At 36.6% G+C, this 21,219-nt stretch overlaps 1 protein-coding gene across 2 annotated transcripts in view; it reads left to right on the top strand.

Moving 5' to 3' along the window:
- Positions 1–17,415, top strand: part of tmem19 (transmembrane protein 19) — a 98,423-nt gene extending 81,008 nt beyond the window's left edge. For both annotated transcript variants that reach the window (XM_051688776.1, XM_051688775.1), the window contains exons 6-7: positions 6,470–6,679; positions 16,254–17,415. In XM_051688776.1, the coding sequence (XP_051544736.1) occupies positions 6,470–6,679; positions 16,254–16,417 (374 nt within the window). In that variant the 3' untranslated portion in view covers positions 16,418–17,415. The remainder of the gene's footprint in view (positions 1–6,469; positions 6,680–16,253) is intronic.
- The last annotated feature ends 3,804 nt before the right edge of the window (positions 17,416–21,219 follow it).

Below are 21,219 nucleotides of genomic sequence, written 5' to 3'. Positions count from 1 at the left end.
CAGACAGATAATAGAAAAGAAAAGTGGGTTTTTAACTGTTCTGGCAGTATTCTGTAGTTGATACAAGACATGAGCACACAGCCCCTGAGCTATCAATCCACATGAGCTTTCACTACTTCACACCAACCGCTGGAACTTTAAAGACTTATCATTTAAAAACAACAAAATAAGCACATACACTGATCAGCCACAAGATTAAAACCACCTGCCTAACATTGAGTAGGTCCTCCTCGTGCCGCCAAATCAGCTGGTGCGAGATGGGCTGGTTTGAGTTTTTCTGTAACTGCTGATCTCCTGGGGTTTTCACGCACAACAGTCTCTAGAATTTACCCTGAATTGTGCCAACAACAAAAAACATCCAGTGAGCGGCAGTTCTGTGGATGGAAATGACTTGTTGATGAGAGAGGTCAACAGAGAATGGCCAGACTGGTTCGAACTGACAAAGTCTACGGTAACTCGGATAACCGCTCTGTACAATTGTGGAGAGAAGAATAACATCACAGAATGCTATTCTGAGATGTGGGTTGGCCTGGTTTTGGCGGCATGAGGGGGACCTACACAATATTAGGCAGGTCGTTTAATGTTACGGCTGATCGGTGTATATATTTCATTACGCTTATGTGTGGGGTTTCAATTGAATCTCTCTATCACAGGGGTGTCCAAACTTTTTCTGCTGGGGCCCAGATGCAAAAATAAAGGTGTTGCGAGCCACACAGTTGTAATAATAATAATTAAATATAGCTGCAAGCAGCGAGGATAGGTCAATTTCCACCCGATGGCTTTCGGAAAACAATGCAAGATGGGCACATGCATTTGGCATTTGACATTATTCGAAACAATTTTGAAGCAATTTGGGTAAATATAAGTGGACTATTTTAAAGTCTGTTAAATGTGTCATACTTCCTGCTGCCAGTTGGTGGCGCTATTACCGTGACCCGTAATAGCCATATCAATGTGATCAGCCCCCATTACCAAACATACAGCTGAATTATCATCAAAATCACGCATTGGACACAGATGATATAAGGTACTTCCTGTTTCCCATTTTTCGCCATAAATTTATTGTTTCACCATGGCGACACAGTTCAAAATATAAAAAATCCGTGCCCAATTTAGTATCTACAATGTCTAGGCATGATGTTGCACAAATTTGGTGCCAGTCATTTTAGTTCCCTAGGAGGAGGATTTAAAAGTTCAAAGTCTGCGATTTTAAGAAAATCCAAAATGATCGACTTCCCGTTGGGCGGAGCTAATGACTGTAGTATGAAAGTTGTTCGGCTTGATGAGAACTATATATGTACCAAGTTTGGTAGGTGAAAATAGAGGTGCTACAGAGCCCCCCTGCTACTTTGCCCAGCCCTAATGGCCAACGACTCTGATGTGTGTGCAAAATTTCAAGAGTTTTTACGCATGTTAAAACTACCCCGCACTTTCAGTGCTTGGGCCCTTATAATCCTTAGAAGAACAATGGGACCTCCTTACTTTCAGTACTTGGGCCCTAAAAATCCAATAGGCCCTCCTTACTTTCAGTGCTTGGGCCCTAAAAAAGGCTAAATGCCACTATTGCATCATCTTTATATGTTATGCTTAATATTATGCAAGTTTTAATCACATTTTGTGTTATTAAAGGATATTTCTCTCACCAAGAATGCTTATAATAGAATAGTGATGCAGGGTCATAAATTAAAGAGGGCCAAAATTGGCAAAAAATGCCCTCAAGTTCACAACGTGAGGGCAAACAATGCCCTGGTTTCTGTTTTTTATTATTAGTATTATTATTTTTATTATTTATTCCATCTGATATAGTTCTTAAAATTCTACTTTAAGAGTAGCATTACACAGTATCACATAAAATATGTTTTGAAAAAAAGAATGATATAGTACATTTTTATATGTTTAGAAAATTGCACACATAAACCTTCCCCTGAAAATTAAATAATAGGGCTTTTATGGAAAAGTTAATTTCTGACCATGCAGTAATGTAACAAATATTATACTTGGTAAGAGCTTGTTACTTTCATTGCCCTTGTATTTTTATTTTTTGATGTCCATTCAGTGTCACTGCAAAGCACAATCAGTTTTGGGTGTGACTTTTATAACAAAAGTCAGAATATGTTCCGTTTTCCTGCTATGATGTGATTCAAGGAGTTACTCTTTATTTATTAGTAATTCAATCATAGTTTCTGTTCTGTTGTTACTCGCGTTACAAATACGATCTTAATTTGATCAAAATGATTGCTTTCTTAAATAAAAATTTTTTTTTGCATGATCAGTCATATTTTCAAAATCAATGCCAAAATTTCACAATTTCTGCCAGGGTATGCAAACTTTTCAGCACAACTGTATCTGCTTATGTTAATCCAAATGGTAACTTTATTTGTTCAGGCAGTGTATGTACCAGCTGGGGAGAAAAAGTCATACTTCAATATATTCTAAATTTGAAATCTGACACAAACAATTGTGAAAACTGCACAGGGGGCCGAGTACTTTTCAGTGCACTGTATAACAACAACAACAACAACAAAGCCCCATTTTTTTAATTTATTTTTTTATTTAGAGAACAAATAAACATGACTCAGACACCTGGATTGTAGCAGGCAGGTGCTTAGAACACAGTTAAATGTATAGAAAGGAGAACGTCCCACACCGGTGGAGCTCACAAAAATCATTATATTTACGTACACAGCCACACTTCTTCAGGTATATACATTGCCGGTAGACCAAACTTAGATTTTCAAATAACAAATCTTGCAAGCTACAGCTATGTGCAGGAAAGTATTCTCTCCTGTCGTAATATTTTAGAGACTCACAATAATTATAAAATCCTCTTTGAAACAAAGATAACAATGGTTTAGGTTATAGTTTATTTAATGAATGTAAGGCTTCCCCAAGAAAAACGCCATAGTTCAAATTAAATATGCATCTTCTTTGGTTCTAGTGCTAACGTATTCTTAAAATAACGATTCGACAAATAAACAAAAATGCCCGTTAGCAGCCAATAAAATTTCAGCAGCTAATAACTTGTGTTGAGAACAGCTGAACATTATGAAATTTGGCATCCACTTACAGGGCGCCAAAATTAGACTGTAGGACTGTGGGGAACTATTTTGATACAGGAGCCACATTGGGCTTTAAGTAGTGCAAAAGTAGTGCTTTTGAGATACAATGTTCCACATTGATTTGGTTCTTGTACCTTTTAAACCCAGAAATAGTTGTGTACTCAATTTTCTGAAGTGCATATGTGACTAATGGGACTATTCCCATTAAGTACTGTATTGCTCTACAAAGGTAGATACTTTTCTACAATTATTTCATAAAATAAAAAAATAAAAAACAAATAAAGGCTGAGCATAATTATTAATTATTTGTATTTATTATTATTTCTATTTCTTTTTCTCTACTTCCCTGGTAATTATTATTCAATTTAACACTTTCTACATCAGTGACCTGTTTTAATATTAATAATAATAATAATAAAAAAATACAAAATTATAGAACTTTTAATGTTTGTCCCAAAGCGGGCCAGTTTTCTCAAAACATTACCCAATTACGTGCTAAAAGGGTCATGATGCGTGTCTCGTCAGTAGTTTGTATGCCTATGGTTTGCTTTACATTCAGCACACAACTGAATAACTGTTGCATGACTATGATAAATGATTACTGCAAGAGTTAAATTGAAATACAGGTGTGACTAGGGACTTCAACATTTCTAAATTGCACAAATAAAAAATACATATTCGTCTCTCGCTTGCTTTTGCTCGCGTGTCAATGATTACCACTCTGTGTGTCAATGATGCCAAGATCTATGTTTAGATTTTATTCAAGTTCAACACTGAGAAGGTTTGCTTGGAAACTTAGTAGTACCAAACAGTACAAGCAGCCTAAAGAACTTTTCCTTGAGCAGAATATCACACTAGAGATCGAAAGCGAGAGCTAGAAAGCCATGCATGGTTGCCGGATTGCAAAAAATAAGTATAACATTAGGTGGAGTATTTCCAACTTGTGCAAGTATAAATCTCTAATTGGGGGATTTGCATCTATTATCTGGCAATCCTGAGTACGTTAAACGCTTGTGGAGGCGTGTTAGGTCCCAATGCAAGATAACTTAAATATCCAATGAAAAATGCTTTTACGATAAAGGAGCCAGATCAAACCATGTGGAAGGCCGTATCCAGCCCACGGGCTGTAAGTTGCCCATGTCTGCTGTATACCAAATATTGTGAGAATCGACCACAAGGTGGCGCTATAATAAGCTAATTTGCATTTTTGCAAACTTCGGAAATGTAAGGGCTGGAATAAAAATTTCTGTTTCCTCTGAATCCTTCAGTGCCCCCAAATCAATACGTCATGTGGATTTTGATATGCAAAATGCATTTTATTTTCTATCACTATGCTTTTTGTTGTTGTTGAAAAACCTACTTTGTCAAACTCATTCTAGGCTGTTTGTCTGATTCACACAAAATTTGGTATACATCATATACAGACTTTCATGACTTAAAAAAAATGAGATCGGAAGATATAAGCTTAGGGGCCCTATTTTAAGAGCACTGAGCGTAAAGACAGCACATTTATGAAAAGCTGATTGTGTAAATGGACTGCATACAATGAATTAGAAAAATAGAAATATGGACTTATGGAATGTTTGGACTTCCAGTCCTTGTTGAATGCCAGGCATATTTCTATGACAGTGACATGCTCCTTTTATACCCATGGGAAATGTGGTTCTCGTCAGTATTTGTATGTAGGATCCATTAAATTATAGAGAATGTAAGAATTATTAATCATTTTCATGTACTGATAGACAAGTCAAGGCTTAACAGTGATTGTATCGACCTTCCAGGCTAGGCTGTGGATCGAGGGATTTTTGCACACACTTCATTTCTACCGGTCAATTTTGATTTGAAAAATGTAATTCATTTATTGAAACACGAAAAAATTAAGCCAAAAATATTTCTAAGTTCAAGATACACTTTAAATGAAACGAAAATATAATAAAAATTACGAAGTTGTCAAAAAAAATCCAAAATCACTCTAAGACAGCAAGTGGAAAATTACTGTAAATATAGCCTTAACATAATATTAATAATAGTTACAAAAAACAAAACAAAAAAATCATAACCTATAGAAAGTTTAACACAATTCTCATACATTTTTGTTCCATAAAACCACTACAACAGTGATTGTCAGGGACATTATTTGATTTGTATTTACACTGTACATAACAGATTGTATTAGATTTGCACTACCCATGTGTATGTGTGTGTATGTACGTATGTGTATAATTATTTTTTATTTTTTATTATTATCTATATCTTGCTGCTGTTTTTGTATTGTTGTACACTGGAAGCTCCTGTCACCAAGACAGATTCCTTGTATGTGTAAGCATACTTGGCAATAAAGTTCATTCTGATTCTGATTCTATTATTTAATGTTCTGTACTTTCAGAATTTGTAAATTAACTTTATTACCACCTGCTGGTGCAATCTCTAAACTGCAAATGCAGGAACTGAGTTTAGAATTTGCGCTGAGAATAGAGGTGCTTCTGAATCGTCCTAGCGCAATGACCTCAGGAAAATAGCAAATCGCGCTTTGCGTCACTTCATTTACAGAGAATACACCCCCAGTTTGTGCACATACACCCACAGGTAGCGCAAAAACTCCCACCCACTTGCGCTTTGTGCTGGCATGAAAATTGCAATTAGAATTAGTGCTCTCACGAAAATTGGTTAAGTAGCAGCTCACGGTCATTGCACGTAGCGCTGCACTTAGTGCGGTCATGGAAATAGAGCCCAATATGTTTTTGGGTGTGGCCCTAATGACTAATTGGCCTCTATCTAGTGAGCGCAATATCCAAACTTAACAAAACTTAGTACACATGGACAACAGAGCATTTTAAATTTTATCAATTTACAATGCTAGGTGGTGCTATAACTTAAGAAAATCCTAATTGTGCTACAGTGATCAAAAATGTTTAACTTTGACTCCAAAACAACTGTATCCACAGCATTCACAGTATCACTGCTGTCAAGTTCGTCTTGTTTAGTTGTCTCTTCACAGGTGCTTGGACCCTGATAATTGCCGCTTGAGGCTATATCTATTTTTATTGTTTTTATTAGTAGTAAGCAGAAAAAAAGATATACTGTCAAAAGTAAATATTTTCCAGATAATATTTTAATAATTTAATATGTCTTAGTACAATGAGAAATACACTTAGTAAATATTGCAAGCAACATGTTGTCTTTATATTATCACATGTAATTTTTTACTCTCACACAGTATAAATTGGTTTTAATACATAAAATAGGAAGGGGGTCCCTTACTTCATATTTGGAGGTTCTTGGCATCACAAAGCCTAAACACCCCTGCTTTATTTAAATGAAGTAAATTCTTAAAATGTTGTAAACATTGTTGAAGTTATATATGTTGCTCCTTTGTCTCTTTTGATATAAAATTGGTTAATGAATTCTAGGTACCAATGGAGGAGTCACTCTTGTTGGTCTAGTGGCTAGTTTCTTGGGTGGAGTCTCAGTTGGTGTAGCATTCTTCTGCACTCAGCTCCTGATGGTTAAAGACCTGCATTTGGCAGTTCCTCAGTGGCCCATCATCTTGTATGGAGCTTTAGCAGGCCTGCTGGGATCGCTGCTGGACTCTTTCCTGGGGGCAACCATGCAGTATTCAGGTAAGGTTTGTAATTAAAGGGGTAGTTCACCCAAAAATAGAAAATTATTTCAATAGAAGTTCAGTGGGTCCAGTCACCTTTCACTTTCTTTACATGAGAGCGGCCAGTTTATTCTTCAAAAATTAAACTTGTTTTCCTCGAAAGAAGGTTATATGGGTTTAGAATTAGATGAGGGTGAGTAAATGGTGAACTACTTCTTTATTATTACAGATAAATCATGTACATCAAATTAATTTGTTTCAGAATTCTTTATCTAAAGGTGTCACACCATACCATACCATATTATTTTTATTTTATTTTTTTATTTTTTTTCCCAGAGGTCCTAACTTACAATTTATTTCAGCGTTTTTTGCACCAGTCATTAAAATGGAATGGTAATAGTAATTTATATTCTTCTGATGTTTAGGAATAAATTAATTTATCCTCCTTATTACAGGACTGGGTGTGCCATGTTACTAAAAATGAATCGTCTAAAAGGCATCATTGTGGGTGGTCATATTATGTTCATGTGTTGTGACATCACAACCATGAAGATTTGTTTTTTTAAGTTTTTGCAGTTTAGCTACAATAAATGAATTGTTTTTTTGTTTTTTTGTTGTTTTTTTTACTGCTGGGATGAAGTATATAATGTACTAACTCTGAAAATTATTTTGATTGGCAGATGTCAAACTCAAAATGTGATGAATGGCTGATGGATGGCTACGAATGACTGTCAATCATAATAAGGTGTCTAACTCTATTGTCAATCATATTGAGGTTGTGTTGACAAACTATCACTCAAACTAAGATGTCAAGCCTGTTGTTAATCATGTTGATGGTATTTTGTAGTGTGTCTCTTGTGACCATGACTTTGTCTCCAATGAGGGAGCCAGTTTAAACAGTGAAGACTCTGACTTCTGCACCAAGGAGAAGGTGTGGTCTGTAAAAATTACTCATGGAACTGTCAAATATTGTGAGGCGTGAATTTACCATGTCTACTAGTGGTCCGACTGGGTTTGTGTTTGATAAAACACTACGCACCGTTAAGATCTACCAATGTGCACCACTCTGTTTTTCTCGGAAAAGGACTAGTGTTTATACTGCAATGGCTTTTTCTTAGTTTGAGCTACTGCCCCTCAAAATGTTTGTGCATGGTCCTGAGTGAAACTAAAAACAAAAAAATAAACATACTTTAATAATAATGTCCAGATAATTAATACAGCACTTGTACCATTCTACCAGCATCAGAATTAGTGTAATGTTCCATACAGCTGGCAAATAATCATTCAGTATTTTCTATTTTACTAAAGAATAAGAAAACTGAAGAGGCTGAAAACTGTATTGGAGTGCACCTTTAACTGAGACAAATTCATCTGAACAATTAAACAGCAGAGATCTTTTATTCTGTCTCACAGCATTGAGGAAGATGATGGTGCAGTTGACCAATCAGAAGAAAGGGGAGTTTCAGGTCCACCCTTAAGTGGTTCAAGCCATATATTAGTGAGATCAAATTATCAAAACGCACATGGCTATTTATCCAATTTCCTATTTTTAACTTGAGCATTAAATCGTAATTATGAAAAACAAGTCATTGTCTTTTTGTTTTTCCGATTTTGAAATCCTAATTGAATATGAAATGAACTAATGATACACGGATTCTGACGCACCGTATTGCTAATACTAGCCCATTGGACAATAATTAGCAAATCATATTACTAGCTGAGACATTTTGCATCAATATAGTAACTACAATGAACATGAATATAAACCAACTGAACACATACAGGCGATTGTGTTGCAAGATTGAGGATTAAATAACTATGATGCAATTGAAGAGAGCAGTCATTACAGATGCCGGCATGGAACACCACAAACTTCTTGTTTTACCCTGAAACAGAGAGTATTATAAAAAAATACCAAAACCGACACTAAATGTCCCAACACAACAATGTATTATGAAGGACAAACAAGAATTAAACTTCATACACTGTAACAATCTACAGTTGTGGCCAAAAATATTGGCACCCTTGGTAAATATGAGCAAAGAAGGCTGTGAAAACAAATCTGCATGGTTTATCCTTTTGATCTTTCATTCAAAAAAATCACAAAAATCTAACCTTTAATTGAAGAAAAACAATTGAAATATCTCATTATTAAATATTTTTCTCCAAATCGCATTGGCCATAATTATTGGCACCCTTTTATTCATTACTTTTTCCAACCTCACTTTGCCAAGATAACAGCTCTGAGTCTTCTCTTATAATGTCTAATGAGGTTGGAGAACACCTGGCAAGGGATCTGAGACCATTCCTCCATATAGAATCTCTCCAGATCCTTCAAATACAGAGGTCCATGTTGGTGGACTCTCCTCTTCAGTTCATCCCAAAGGTTTTCTATGGAGTTCAGGTCAGGGGACTGGGATGGCCATGGCAGACCTTGATTTTGTGGGCAGTGAACCATTTTTGTGTTGATTTTGATGTTTGTTTTGGATCATTGTCCTGCTGGAAGATCCAACCAGGGCCCATTGTAAGCTTTCTGGCAGAGGCAGCCAGGTTTAGATTTTTTATCTGTTGGTATTTGATAGAGTCTGTGATGCCATGTAACTGAACAAGATGTCCAGGAACTCTGGCATAAAAACAGCCCCACAACGTTAAAGATCCATCACCACATTTAACCGTGGGCATTGGGTGGTACTTCATCTCTGTGTGTGCCAAAACCATCTCTGGTGTTTGCTGCCAAAAAGCTCTTTTTTTGTTTCATCAGACTATAGAACCTGGTCGCATTTGAAGTTCCAGTAGTGTCTGGCAAACTGAAGATGCTTGAGTTTGTCACTGGATGTGAGCAGAGGCTTTTTTTCTTGAAACCCTCCCAAACAACTTGTGGTGATGTCTGATATTTTTTTTTTTTTAACTTTCTGACCCCAAGACCCAACTAATTTCTGCAATTCTCCAGCTGTGATCCTTAGAGATTCTTTGGCCACTTGAACCATCCTCCTCACTGCGCATGGAGACAATGTAGACACACATCCTTTTCCAGGCCGATTCTTAAGATCTTCAGTTGATTAGAACATGTGAATTATTGCCCTGATGGTGGAAATGGCCATTTTCAATACTTTGGCTATTTTCTTATAGCCACATCCCATTTTGTGAAGCTCAACAACCTTTTGCCGCACATCAGAACTATATTTTTTAGTATGTGGTTTCAGGAAAGGCCGAAGCACTACAGATCATCTTATTTGTCTTGAAAGCTACAGTTGTGTTCAAAAGTTGCATACCCTGGCAGAAATTGTGAAATTTTGGCATTGATTTTGAAAAAATGACTGATCATGCCAAAAAACTGTCTTTTATTTAAGGATAGTGATCATATGAATCCATTTATCATCACATAGTTGTTTGGCTCCTTTTTAAATCATAATGATAACAGAAATCACCCAAATGGCCCTGATCAAAATATATAGTTTATATACCCTTGAATGTTTGGCCTTGTTACAGACACACAAGGTGACACACACAGGATTAAATGGAAATTAAAGGTTAATTTCCCACACCTGTGGCTTTTTAAATTGCAATTAGTGTCTGTGTATAAATAGTCAATGAGTTTGTTAGCTCTCACGTGGATGCACTGAGCAGGCAAGATACTGAGCCATGGGGAGCTTTGGATATCTATAAAAAGATATCCAAAGCCTTGAAAATGCCAGTCAGTACTGTTCAATCACTTATTAAGAAGTGGAAAATTCGGGGATCTCTTGATACCAAGCCAAGGTCAGGTAGACCAAGAAAGATTTCAGCCACAACTGCCAGAAGAATTGTTCGGGATACAAAGAATACCCATAGGTAACCTCAGGAGAAATACAGGCTGCTCTGGAAAAAGACTGTGTGGTTGTTTCAAGGAGCACAATACGACGATACTTCAACAAAAATGAGCTGCATGGTCGAATTGCCAGAAAGAAGCCTTTACTGCGCCAATGCCACAAAAAAGCCTGGTTACAATATGCCCGACAACACCTTGACACGCCTCACAGCTTCTGGCACACTGTAATTTGGAGTGACAAGACCAAAATAGAGCTTTATGGTCACAACCATAAGCGCTATGTTTGGAGAGGGGTCAACAAGGCCTATAGTGAAAAGAATACCCACTGTGAATCATGTTGGTGGCTCACTGATGTTTTGGGAGTGTGTGATCTCTAAAGGCACGGGGAATCTTGTGAAAATTGATGGCAAGATGAATGCAGCATGTTATCAGAAAATACTGGCAGACAATTTGCATTCTTCTGCACGAAAGCTGCGCATGGGACGCTCTTGGACTTTCCAGCACGACAATGACCCTAAGCACAAGGCCAAGTTGACCCTCCAGTGGTTACAGCAGAAAAAGGTGAAGGTTCTGGAGTGGCCATCACAGTCTCCTGACCTTAATATCATCGAGCCACTCTGGGGAGATCTAAAACGTGCGGTTCATGCAAGACGACCAAAGACTTTGCATGACCTGGAGGTATTTTGCCAAGACGAATGGGCAGCTATACCACCTGCAAGAATTTGGGGCCTCATAGACAACTATTACAAAAGACTGCCCGCTGTCATTGATGCTAAAGGGGGCAATACACAGTATTAAGAACTAAGGGTATGCAGACTTTTGAACAGGGGTCATTTCATTTTTTTTCTTTGTTTCCATGTTTTGTTTTATGATTGTGCCATTCTGTTATAACCTACAGTTGAATATGAATCCCATAAGAAATAAAAGAAATGTGTTTTGCCTGCTCACTCATGTTTTTTTTTTTTTTAAATGGTACATACAGTATATTACCAATTCTCCAAGGGTATGCAAACGTTTGAGCACAACTGTATATTCGTGATGCTTTATTTAGAAAGTAGCATGTTGTAGCTGTCTTCTTTGATCTGGAGAAAGCCTATGACACCACGTGGAAACATGGCATTTTAAAGGATCTGTATCGGAATTAATTTTAGAGGTCACCTGCCAATCTTCATTGAAATTTTTTTATCAAACAGACTTTTTAGAGTAAAGATAGCAAACACCTTGTCTAATCTACATAAACAAGAACTCAGAGTACCTCAAGGTAGTATTCTATCAGTAACTCTCTTTAGTATTAAAATAGACAGCATTGCGAAAGTCATTGGTTCTGATGTTCATTGTAGTTTATATGTCGACAACATCTGCATTTGCTACAGAAGCAAGTACATGCATACTATCAAGTGAAAAATCCAACTAGATAAACAAAATGCACTCCTGGTCAACTCAGAATGGTTTCAAGTTCTCACAAACAAAAACTGTCTGTATGCATTTCTGTCAGCTCTGTTCATTCCACAATGAACCAGAGTTGTTTATGGATGGAGTCCCCATCAAAGTCATTAAAGAGAACAGGTTCCTTGGTATCAACTTTGATAGTAAGCTGTCTTTTATCCCTCATATTAAATTATTGAAAAAGAATAATATCCTGGATATAAGAGCAGTGTTCCCACAACATATCCCAATATACACATGGATCCAGATCTGGAAATCAAGTGGCAGCAGCCTTTGCAACAAGTCAACTGTGTCAAGGCATACGCATCACTGACCAAAGTTCTGTTCTTACTGCAGAGGCAAATGCTTTTTTACTAGCACTGAAGTTCATTGAGACTGTTCCACAGAAATCCTTTTTAATGATAACTGATCCAAATCATGTCTGGAAGCATTGGAGTCTATAAAAACCGATCACACAACAATCGTGAAGATTTTAAACAAATTGTCATCTCTGGAATCAAAGAATTTTAGTATTATTTTCTGCTGGGTACCTGGCCACTCAGGAATCTCTGGTAATGAACAAGCTGATAGAGCTGCCAAAGAAGCATTATCCTCAGAACCAGTAAAATGCTCTATTCCATTCACAGACCTAAAACCAACATTAAACGTATACACTAAAAACAAATGACAGTTGGAATGGGATCAGTGTTTAAACAACAAATTACAGGAAATAAATGCTGTTGTTGGGACAAGACACATTCCCTTTTAATAATTGTTGGGATCAAGTCACTTGCACTCGATGCCGGATAGGACACGCAAGGCTCACACACCAATTTTACTATCTGGAGAAAATTCACCAAAGTGCCCATCCTGTCAGAACCTACTATCCATTATACATGTCTTACTGGACTGTAACGCTTCTACACGCTTGGGGAACCTGTATTATTCTGTTGAAACTTTTGAAAAGGTTTTTAACCAAGTTAATCAAAATCCTAGTTTTTACCTTGTTTAGTTTTACTCTTGAATAACTAAACTGGCTCTGGCCATGAATATAGCCATAGAAGCTGGCATGCCGTTAAAAAGGAAAGAAAGAAAAAGAAAGAAAGTAATATGTTTAGGCTCATATGGTAAAATGTGCTTTTCAAACCACAGCCATCTTTCACTGTGATACATGGCTCTGTCATCAGGCTGGTTATTGTATTATATTATATTTAAACATCATTCATTGTATTAGCTTTCATTGCATGTATTGCAATACAAATTTAATTTCATATATAATTAAAGCTGCACTACGTGACTTTCTCAACTCAACTCATCTTTATTTATATAGCAGTGTCATTATCCAAAGTGCTTCCCAATTTTTGTGGAACAACAATAAAAAGAAAACAACAGAACATCAGAGACATACTTTCACAACACACTTGAAAATGTATTCACTCACTTAAAAATGAATTCATTACTCAGACTTAAAAGCTAATTAAAAAAGATAAAACTTAGGACCGGATGTGAATAGGGAGATCATTCCATAACTTGGGGGCAACCACAGAAAAGGCTCGATCACCTTTAGATTTCTGTCTAAATCTTGGAATTGCTAACAGCATTTGGTTGCACGATCTCAATAGCCTAGAGGAATTATAGGGCCTAAGAAGATCATTGATGAACTGTGGAGACTGGCCATGTAGTGCTTTAAAAACAAACAATTCTATTTTATAGTCGACTCTGTACTTAACTGGCAACCAGTGAAGGGAAGACAAGACAGGAGTAATATGTTCCCTTTTCCTGGTGCCAGTCAGTAACCTGGCTGCCGCATTCTGCACAAGTTGTAGATGGGATAACCGCTTATGACCAATTCCCGAGTAGAGGCAATTACAGTAGTCGAGGCGGGATGAAATAAAAGCATTAATTATCACCTCCAGATCTTTAAATCCAAGAAAAGGCTTTATTTTATAAATAACTCTAAGCTGCATTTAACTATATTATTTATCTGCTTATTAAAAGTAAGAGCTGAATCTAGTATTACACTAAGATTGCTCACATTGTCCTTTACACTAATCGCTAGTGGTGCAAGTGTGCAAGTGTATGGGCTAATGCCTCTTTAGATTTAGATGGGCCAAAAATAACAACTTCTGATTTATTGTCGTTTAACTGAAGAAAGTTATTAGATAGCCAACTCATAACATCCTTCAAACAATTCATGAGCAACGTTAGCGATTGACTGTCTCCCATTTTTGGTGGGAAGTAAAGCTGTGTCGTCGGCATACAAGTGGTAAGAAATTCCATGTTGGCAGCAGATAGATCCTAGAAGGTGCACATATAATGATAATAATAAGGGGCCCAGTACAGAGCCTTGAGGAAGACCATATTTTAAAGGAGCTGAAGATGATGCTGAATGTCCAATTTTAACAGAAAATGTTCTAATAAGACTTAAACCATTTTAGCGCAGTTCCCTGAATGCCAACCTCACACTTCAACCAATTCAAGAGTATAGCATGGTCAATAGTTTCGAAGGCAGCGCTAAGGTCTAACTTATTTAAAATAGCAGAGAGACCTGAGTCGACGGCTAATAAAATATAATTAGAAACTTTCAAAAGAGCAGACTCTGTGCTGTAATATCATTCTCTACTAAAAATGAAGAAAGCTGAGACAAAACAACTTTCTCTAAAATCTTCAATATAAATGGTAATTTAGAAATAGGACAATAATTATTTAAAATAGCGGGATCAAGATTTGGTAAGATAAATCTAATTTTGTGCTCTCAAGCAACATTTGTGGTTGAAACTTAAAATTGCAAGCAATTTGTGGAAGAATACTTTTTGTCAGTCATGTTCTGGCACTGCTCTTCTGGTGGATGAATCTCCCAAATTGAGCTTACCTGGATATGGCCTGTGATCATGACTGGAGCTGGAGTCATATTGTGCTGTTTTCATATTGATATGTTATACAATCAAACATTTGAAACGGAAATATGACTTACTTTGATGAAGATAAACAACACTCTTATTTACATATTTGAATGAATTTTACACTTAATTCGCTTTTCTGACACTACACTCAGAGCACTTTTAAATAGAGAATGGGACTCTCAGCCACCACCAGTATATCTTAATATGATTATTCAAGTGTTTTATCTACTATTAATGTTTGAATTGTACTACAATTTACACTTTAAGAGGTTAAACTTGTGATATGGCTGATACGTGTTATTTTCATACTATACTGTCCAGCCTCAGTTACTACAATAGTATGTCAATGCAATGCACACAATAACACCGTAAACTAAAAACATAAAACGAGGATTCAGTAATGATGGGGTAAAATATACTTTATTCAGCGTAAAAATAATATGCTTAAATATGCAAATTTCAGAAGTCATGCATATTAAACATTTCACAGTAACCTCACTGGACAGCATAGATACATCGCGAAGCATGACAAGCAATATAAGCTTGAACAACCCTAGCAGAAAAAATATTCAGGCATTATAGCAGGTAAACAACTTTGCCAAATGGATAACAGATAAACATCCATCTAGTTTGCAACGATGCTGTCCTGAACTGTGTTTGTTCAGCCAGAACGTGAGGCAGCCGGCACTTCTTTCGTGTTTATACGGACATGACGTAATGACGCAAAGATGAACGTCACAGCTTTTTCCTGTCAAATTGAACCCGGCAGCTCAAAATACAAATAATTGTTATAGGCTTACCATAGTGAATCGGGGTAAGGTAAGGACATTGTTTTGAACACTGATTGTTTATGTATTCAATCAATAATGGAAATTTGTTCATTTTTAACCAATTTTATTTTTAAATAGTGCAGCTTTAATGTAATAAATCTTCAGAATGCAGACTGTAGAACAATTTAAGGATAATTACATGGATATTCAATAAGTGATAGCCTTTGTCTAAAGTTGAGCAGGTGAAAATGCTGTCTTCTGCAAACCATTGCCCTAAGTTTTGTGTAATGAGTTGTAACATGATTTTATCATGAAAGTAATCGATATTGACATTGTTTTTGGCAAAATATCTGCTTGAGAGTTTATAACACTATATATAACATGATTGACAACACATTTGACATCTTTGTTTGAGTGATAGTTCATCCCAACATAACCTCAACATGATTGACAATAGAGTTAGACACCTTATAATGATTGACAGCCATTCATAACCATCCATCGGCCATCAATGACATTCTGACAGTTTGATATCTGCCAATCAAACGCACTTCTTCTGTGGAGGAATTTTCTAGTTCTAAAAGTTATGGTATGCTTACATAGTACAATGAACTTTTATTTCTTGCAGTGTTCTGTGTAATCATTCTAAATATTTGACCAATAGAGGTTTTTTCCCTCCCCATCAAGGATACGATGAAGCCATCAGGAAAGTTGTGAGTTACGAGACGCAGAGTGTCAAACGAATTTGTGGGAAACTGATCCTGGATAACAACGGAGTGAATCTTTTCTCTTCTGTGATCATAGCACTATTCCTGCCTGGCTTTGCATGGGTCTTCTGGCCGAGGCAGTGAAATGCAGTTTTACTGTGCATCATATAACTTTGAAGATAAAAGGCTGTTTGTGTAAAAAAAAAAAAAACTAAAAAACATTACCATTGTTTTCAATTGAATTTTTAAGGAATAAAACAGAACCATTCTATATTAAGAATGTGCTCATCCAAAAATGACAAATTACACACTTCAAATTGATAGTTCAAATTGAAAATTCTCTGAAAAGCATTTACTCACTCTCAAACCATCTCAAACTCATATGACTTTCACTTCTGCCCAGCCCTCCTACAGTATGCACGTTCATGAGAGAAGCTCGTCCAATTGCACCCTTTGGTGTGCCACTGGCGCACCCCTTAATATGGTGCCCATATGCGTTGCATACATGCATATATGGCTTTTGCATCTCTGGGTATAGGATCAGCTTCCCCTCCACAAATTCAAATTCAAGAAGTGAAAGGCTGACTCTAGATCAGTGGCTGTGGACGAATTCATCTTACATTGCTTGAGAGGTTACAGCCGATGTCATTTATTTGTGAAATTAATTCACATTTTTACAACAAATATTAAATAGTGTAACTCTTCAATTAAAACAAGTTCATCACAAGTTTGTAGCATTTCTTTTTTTAATTATATCCATTCACATTTAAACCAATAAGCATCTAATCAAACTCGAAATGAGCCAACACCGAGATGACTTTGGAAATAAATTAATCAGACGATTAAACTTGTGAAGAAGACACTCTCCACTGGATTTTATCACAACTTTCAAAATGTTTTAAGTCATCGCTGAATGGCATTGTCGATGTGGAGCCAAGCGGATAAGACATTTCTATTTCATTTTGCTTCAAAAAACAGCACTTATTATTCAAGTTTGTTGTGAAAACAAATTACTAAAAATAATTAGTAATATGTACTGACATCTGTCAATAATAAACAATTTATTCAGCTGCAGTGTTTGTATGAGTGAATGTTGTACACCTGCAATTTGAAAATAATAAAAAACATTTGTGTGGAACGTATGGAGGCTATTGTAAATGTTTTTTAATATTATTATTAATAAAATCTCAGATGGGAGGAGGGGAATACATTGCCTTACCCTGCAGTTAGTTCACTTTCCACTATGCTTAAAAACTGGAGTGCTTATTGAAAATGTATGTACATTTAAACCTTTTTCCACACAGTTCTGTCCTTGCTGTTAGCCTGCCCAAGAAGGCCATTCACCATCAGGCCATGGACACTTGGGTGATGCTTATGTATGTGCTCTGATCTGCTCTCAACCAGCAATCATATTTACACCTGAGACCATGAGCACATTCCTTCACAGGGATCAGCATTACAGAAAGACGATTTCACCGCTCAATAACAGAGATTCTGATATTCACTTGGTATTACCAATCACTAATTCAGCAACCGGTTCAAAGATCTACATCTCAAACATCAGCGTTTCTCTTCCACCCACCATTTTACAATCAGATCTGGTTAAAACTGAGGATTTTTTAAACTCATGAAAACTGTCAAACTCATAAACAGTGTGCTGTTTGGCACTATGAACATTATTAATACATTGTGTTCTGAGTTTTACATAACTGTATTTATGAGGAAAAAATCTAGAAGAAAGAAATGTAGCCTACACATGGAACAGTTGTTGCTACATTCATTGAAATGTCTAAAATACAAAGCACTTAAAAAGGTTAATTGTTATGCATTTTGAAATATTTATATACATTTCTCTAGGGTTATAATTTGCCTATATAATGATTGGACTGCACTATCATTGTTTTTCCATACACATATTGATGGAAGTGTTTGACAGCAAAAACAACAGCCAAACGCTCCTTTGCAATCTGAGCATAGTGTTTCTCAGTATCTGTCAATGCTCGTGAACCGGGTTACAGGGGATCCTTTTACGGCTTTTAGCGTACTCCTCAATAAAAATATGCACACTTTTGGGGCATGCATTAATAGTAGTATAGCAAGGGAATTGACTGAAAAGGAGTGACTACTAGCTGCTTTGAGACATTGCCTTCCTGTTCTTGATAGATAATAATGATCAAACTGATGTCTTGCTCAAATAATCAATAGGTTATGTTACAACAAACTTACACAAATGACAGGTGCTTAAAAAACATGTTTCATAAAGCTTTGACATTTTTACTAATCATTTGTTTCAAATCAATGCATCTAAGCTTGCATCATACTTGTCAAATCGTGCCATTGTATGGCATTATGAGCCATTTGAAAAAGTCACTTACTAAATTACCTGATTTAATTGATTCAGACATTCAAGAAAACTCTTTTATAAAAAACATTACTGCAAACAGTATCACATCTAACTCAGAAGAACACTATCTCACCTAGGGTAACTAAAAAATAAACCCATGTCATAACATAAAACTACATAACATTAAACGGAACCCCCAATAACTTTTAAATGTTAATTAATAACACCTCCAAACACTCTCCAAAACCTGCACAGATGTACCTCATTAATTATGCAATGACAATAGCTAATAGCAAGTCCTCAAGCATAAACAACAATAGACATCAAAGTATATTCCTGGTAAGGACTATAATTCGGTGTAGTTTTAGCATCTGATATTCATTTATGATATAAACGAAGTGATATCTTCGCCATGGGGTGTTGAATGTGCATAACAGGGATGACGATTTGTCCAATTTTACCTGCCAGTATCCCTCTTTCTCATCCAGAATCGTGAAAATGTATTTACCAGCTAATTTTCATCTCACATCTTCTGGTGTAGAAATGGATAAATGTCTTTTTGTAGCTCTGTTCAGGTCCCTTAGATCTAAACACACTCATAATGATCCATTCTTTTTTTTTCTTTTTTTTATGACCACTTCGGGTCCTGCACTGGAACTATGACTTAAGTTCTCACCAATTCTTGCAAAGTAGTTTTTAGTCTGTCTGTGATGGCCAGAGGGATTTTCCTGGAATTATGCACTACTAGAGTTATACTTGAGTCAACATACATGTGATAAACACCAGGAAACTCTTCAAGCTCTGCAAAGACAGATGAATATGCTTCAGTTATTCCATCTTTCGCTAGTGGTCTCTTCAACTGTCTCCACTCTCTTAATCAACTGAAGAATCTTGCAGGCTTCCCTGCCTAAAATTGGAGTACTGGAATGAGGGGAAATGAAGAATTGCAACATGGATTTCGCACTGGGTGACTCACACATCAAAGATACAGTACCTTCTGGCTTTATACGTTTTCCTCCAAAAGCCACCAACACTGTGTTTGTAGGATTTACAGGAAGTACATCTGGAATCCAGATTGAATCCATTGAATCCAATTAAAATTTCACATCAATGCCTTTTACATGTCCCATGGCATACCATGCTTTATGAGACTGAACTACTGAAACTATGCCAATGTTGAGCATATCAATGTCAATATCACTTTCAATGTTGTCAACACTCCTTTGAGATCTAATTTCTGGGCCATTTGAAACACATTTTCCCAAAGTGATTATTCTTGCCACATTGCATATGCTGGGCATTGCCTTGGTTCATGTAGCCTCCCACATTTCCAACGTCTATTTGTTTCCTGCCCTTTTTCATTTTTTGTACCTCTGTATTTCTTTATCACTTTCTTTGCCTCAGAGCCCATGTCTGTTATTTATGATTTGAACCACTGCTTCTGAATCTATCACTGCCATCTGCAGAGGTGCAATCCCTTATTAAGTGTTAACTCTGTTTCTCCAAGTAGTCTTTCTTTCATACGAGTGTCTGTTAAACTAAAAAAAAATTCAAATATCCTTTCTACTGGACATTAAACGTTTACCTGTAGAAAAGAACAATCAAGAAAATGACCGCATTAGTGCCACCGCAAAGGTGTTACAAACATATATATATATATATATATATATATATATATACACACACACACACACACACACACACAGTTGCAGTCAGAAGTTTACATACACCTTACCAAATACATTTACACTCAGTTTTTCACAGTTCCTGACATTTAATCATGGAAAACATTCCCTGTCTTAGGTCAGTTAGGATCACTACTTTATTTTAAGAATGTGAAATGTCAGAATAATAGTAGAGAGCATGATTTATTTCAGCTTTTATTTCTTTCATAACATTGCCAGTGGGTCAGAAGTTTACATACACTTTGTTAGTATTTCGTAGAATTGCCTTTTGAATTGTTTAACTTGGGTCAAACATTTTGGGTAGACTTCCACAAGCTTCTCACAATAAGTTGCTGGAATTTTGGCCCATTACTCCAGATAGAACTGGTGTAACTGAGTCAGGTTTGTAGGCCTCCTTTTGCCACAGCTTTGGAGGTATGCTTGTGGTCACTGTCCATTTGGAAGACCCATTTGCGACTGAGCTTTAACTTCCTGGCTGATGTTTTGAGATGTTGCTTCAATATTTCCACATAATTTTCCTTCCTCATGATGCCATCTATTTTGTGAAGTGCACCAGTCCCTCCTGCAGCAAAGCACCCCCACAACATGATGCTGCCACCCCCTTGCTTCATGGTTGGGATGGTGTTCTTTGGCTTGCAAGCCTCACTCTTTTTCCTCCAAACATAACGATGGTCATTATGGCCAAAAAGTAAGATCTTTGTCCCCATGTGCACTTGCAAACTGTAGTCTGGCTTTTTTATGGTGGTTTTGGAGCAGTGGCTTCTTCCTTGCCGAGCAGCCTTTCGGGTTATGTCGATATAGGACTCGTTTTACTGTGGCTATAGATACTTGTCTACCTGTTTCCTCCAGAATCTTCACAAGGACCTTTGCTGTTGTTCTGGGACTGATATGCACTTTTCGCACCAAACTATGTTCAT

The sequence above is a fragment of the Myxocyprinus asiaticus genome, chromosome 45 (genome assembly GCF_019703515.2).
Source record: "Myxocyprinus asiaticus isolate MX2 ecotype Aquarium Trade chromosome 45, UBuf_Myxa_2, whole genome shotgun sequence".
Classification (NCBI taxonomy): Eukaryota; Metazoa; Chordata; class Actinopteri; order Cypriniformes; family Catostomidae; genus Myxocyprinus; species Myxocyprinus asiaticus.
The sequence above is the reverse complement of the archived record's forward strand: the minus strand, read 5'-3'. Positions and strand labels throughout refer to the sequence as shown.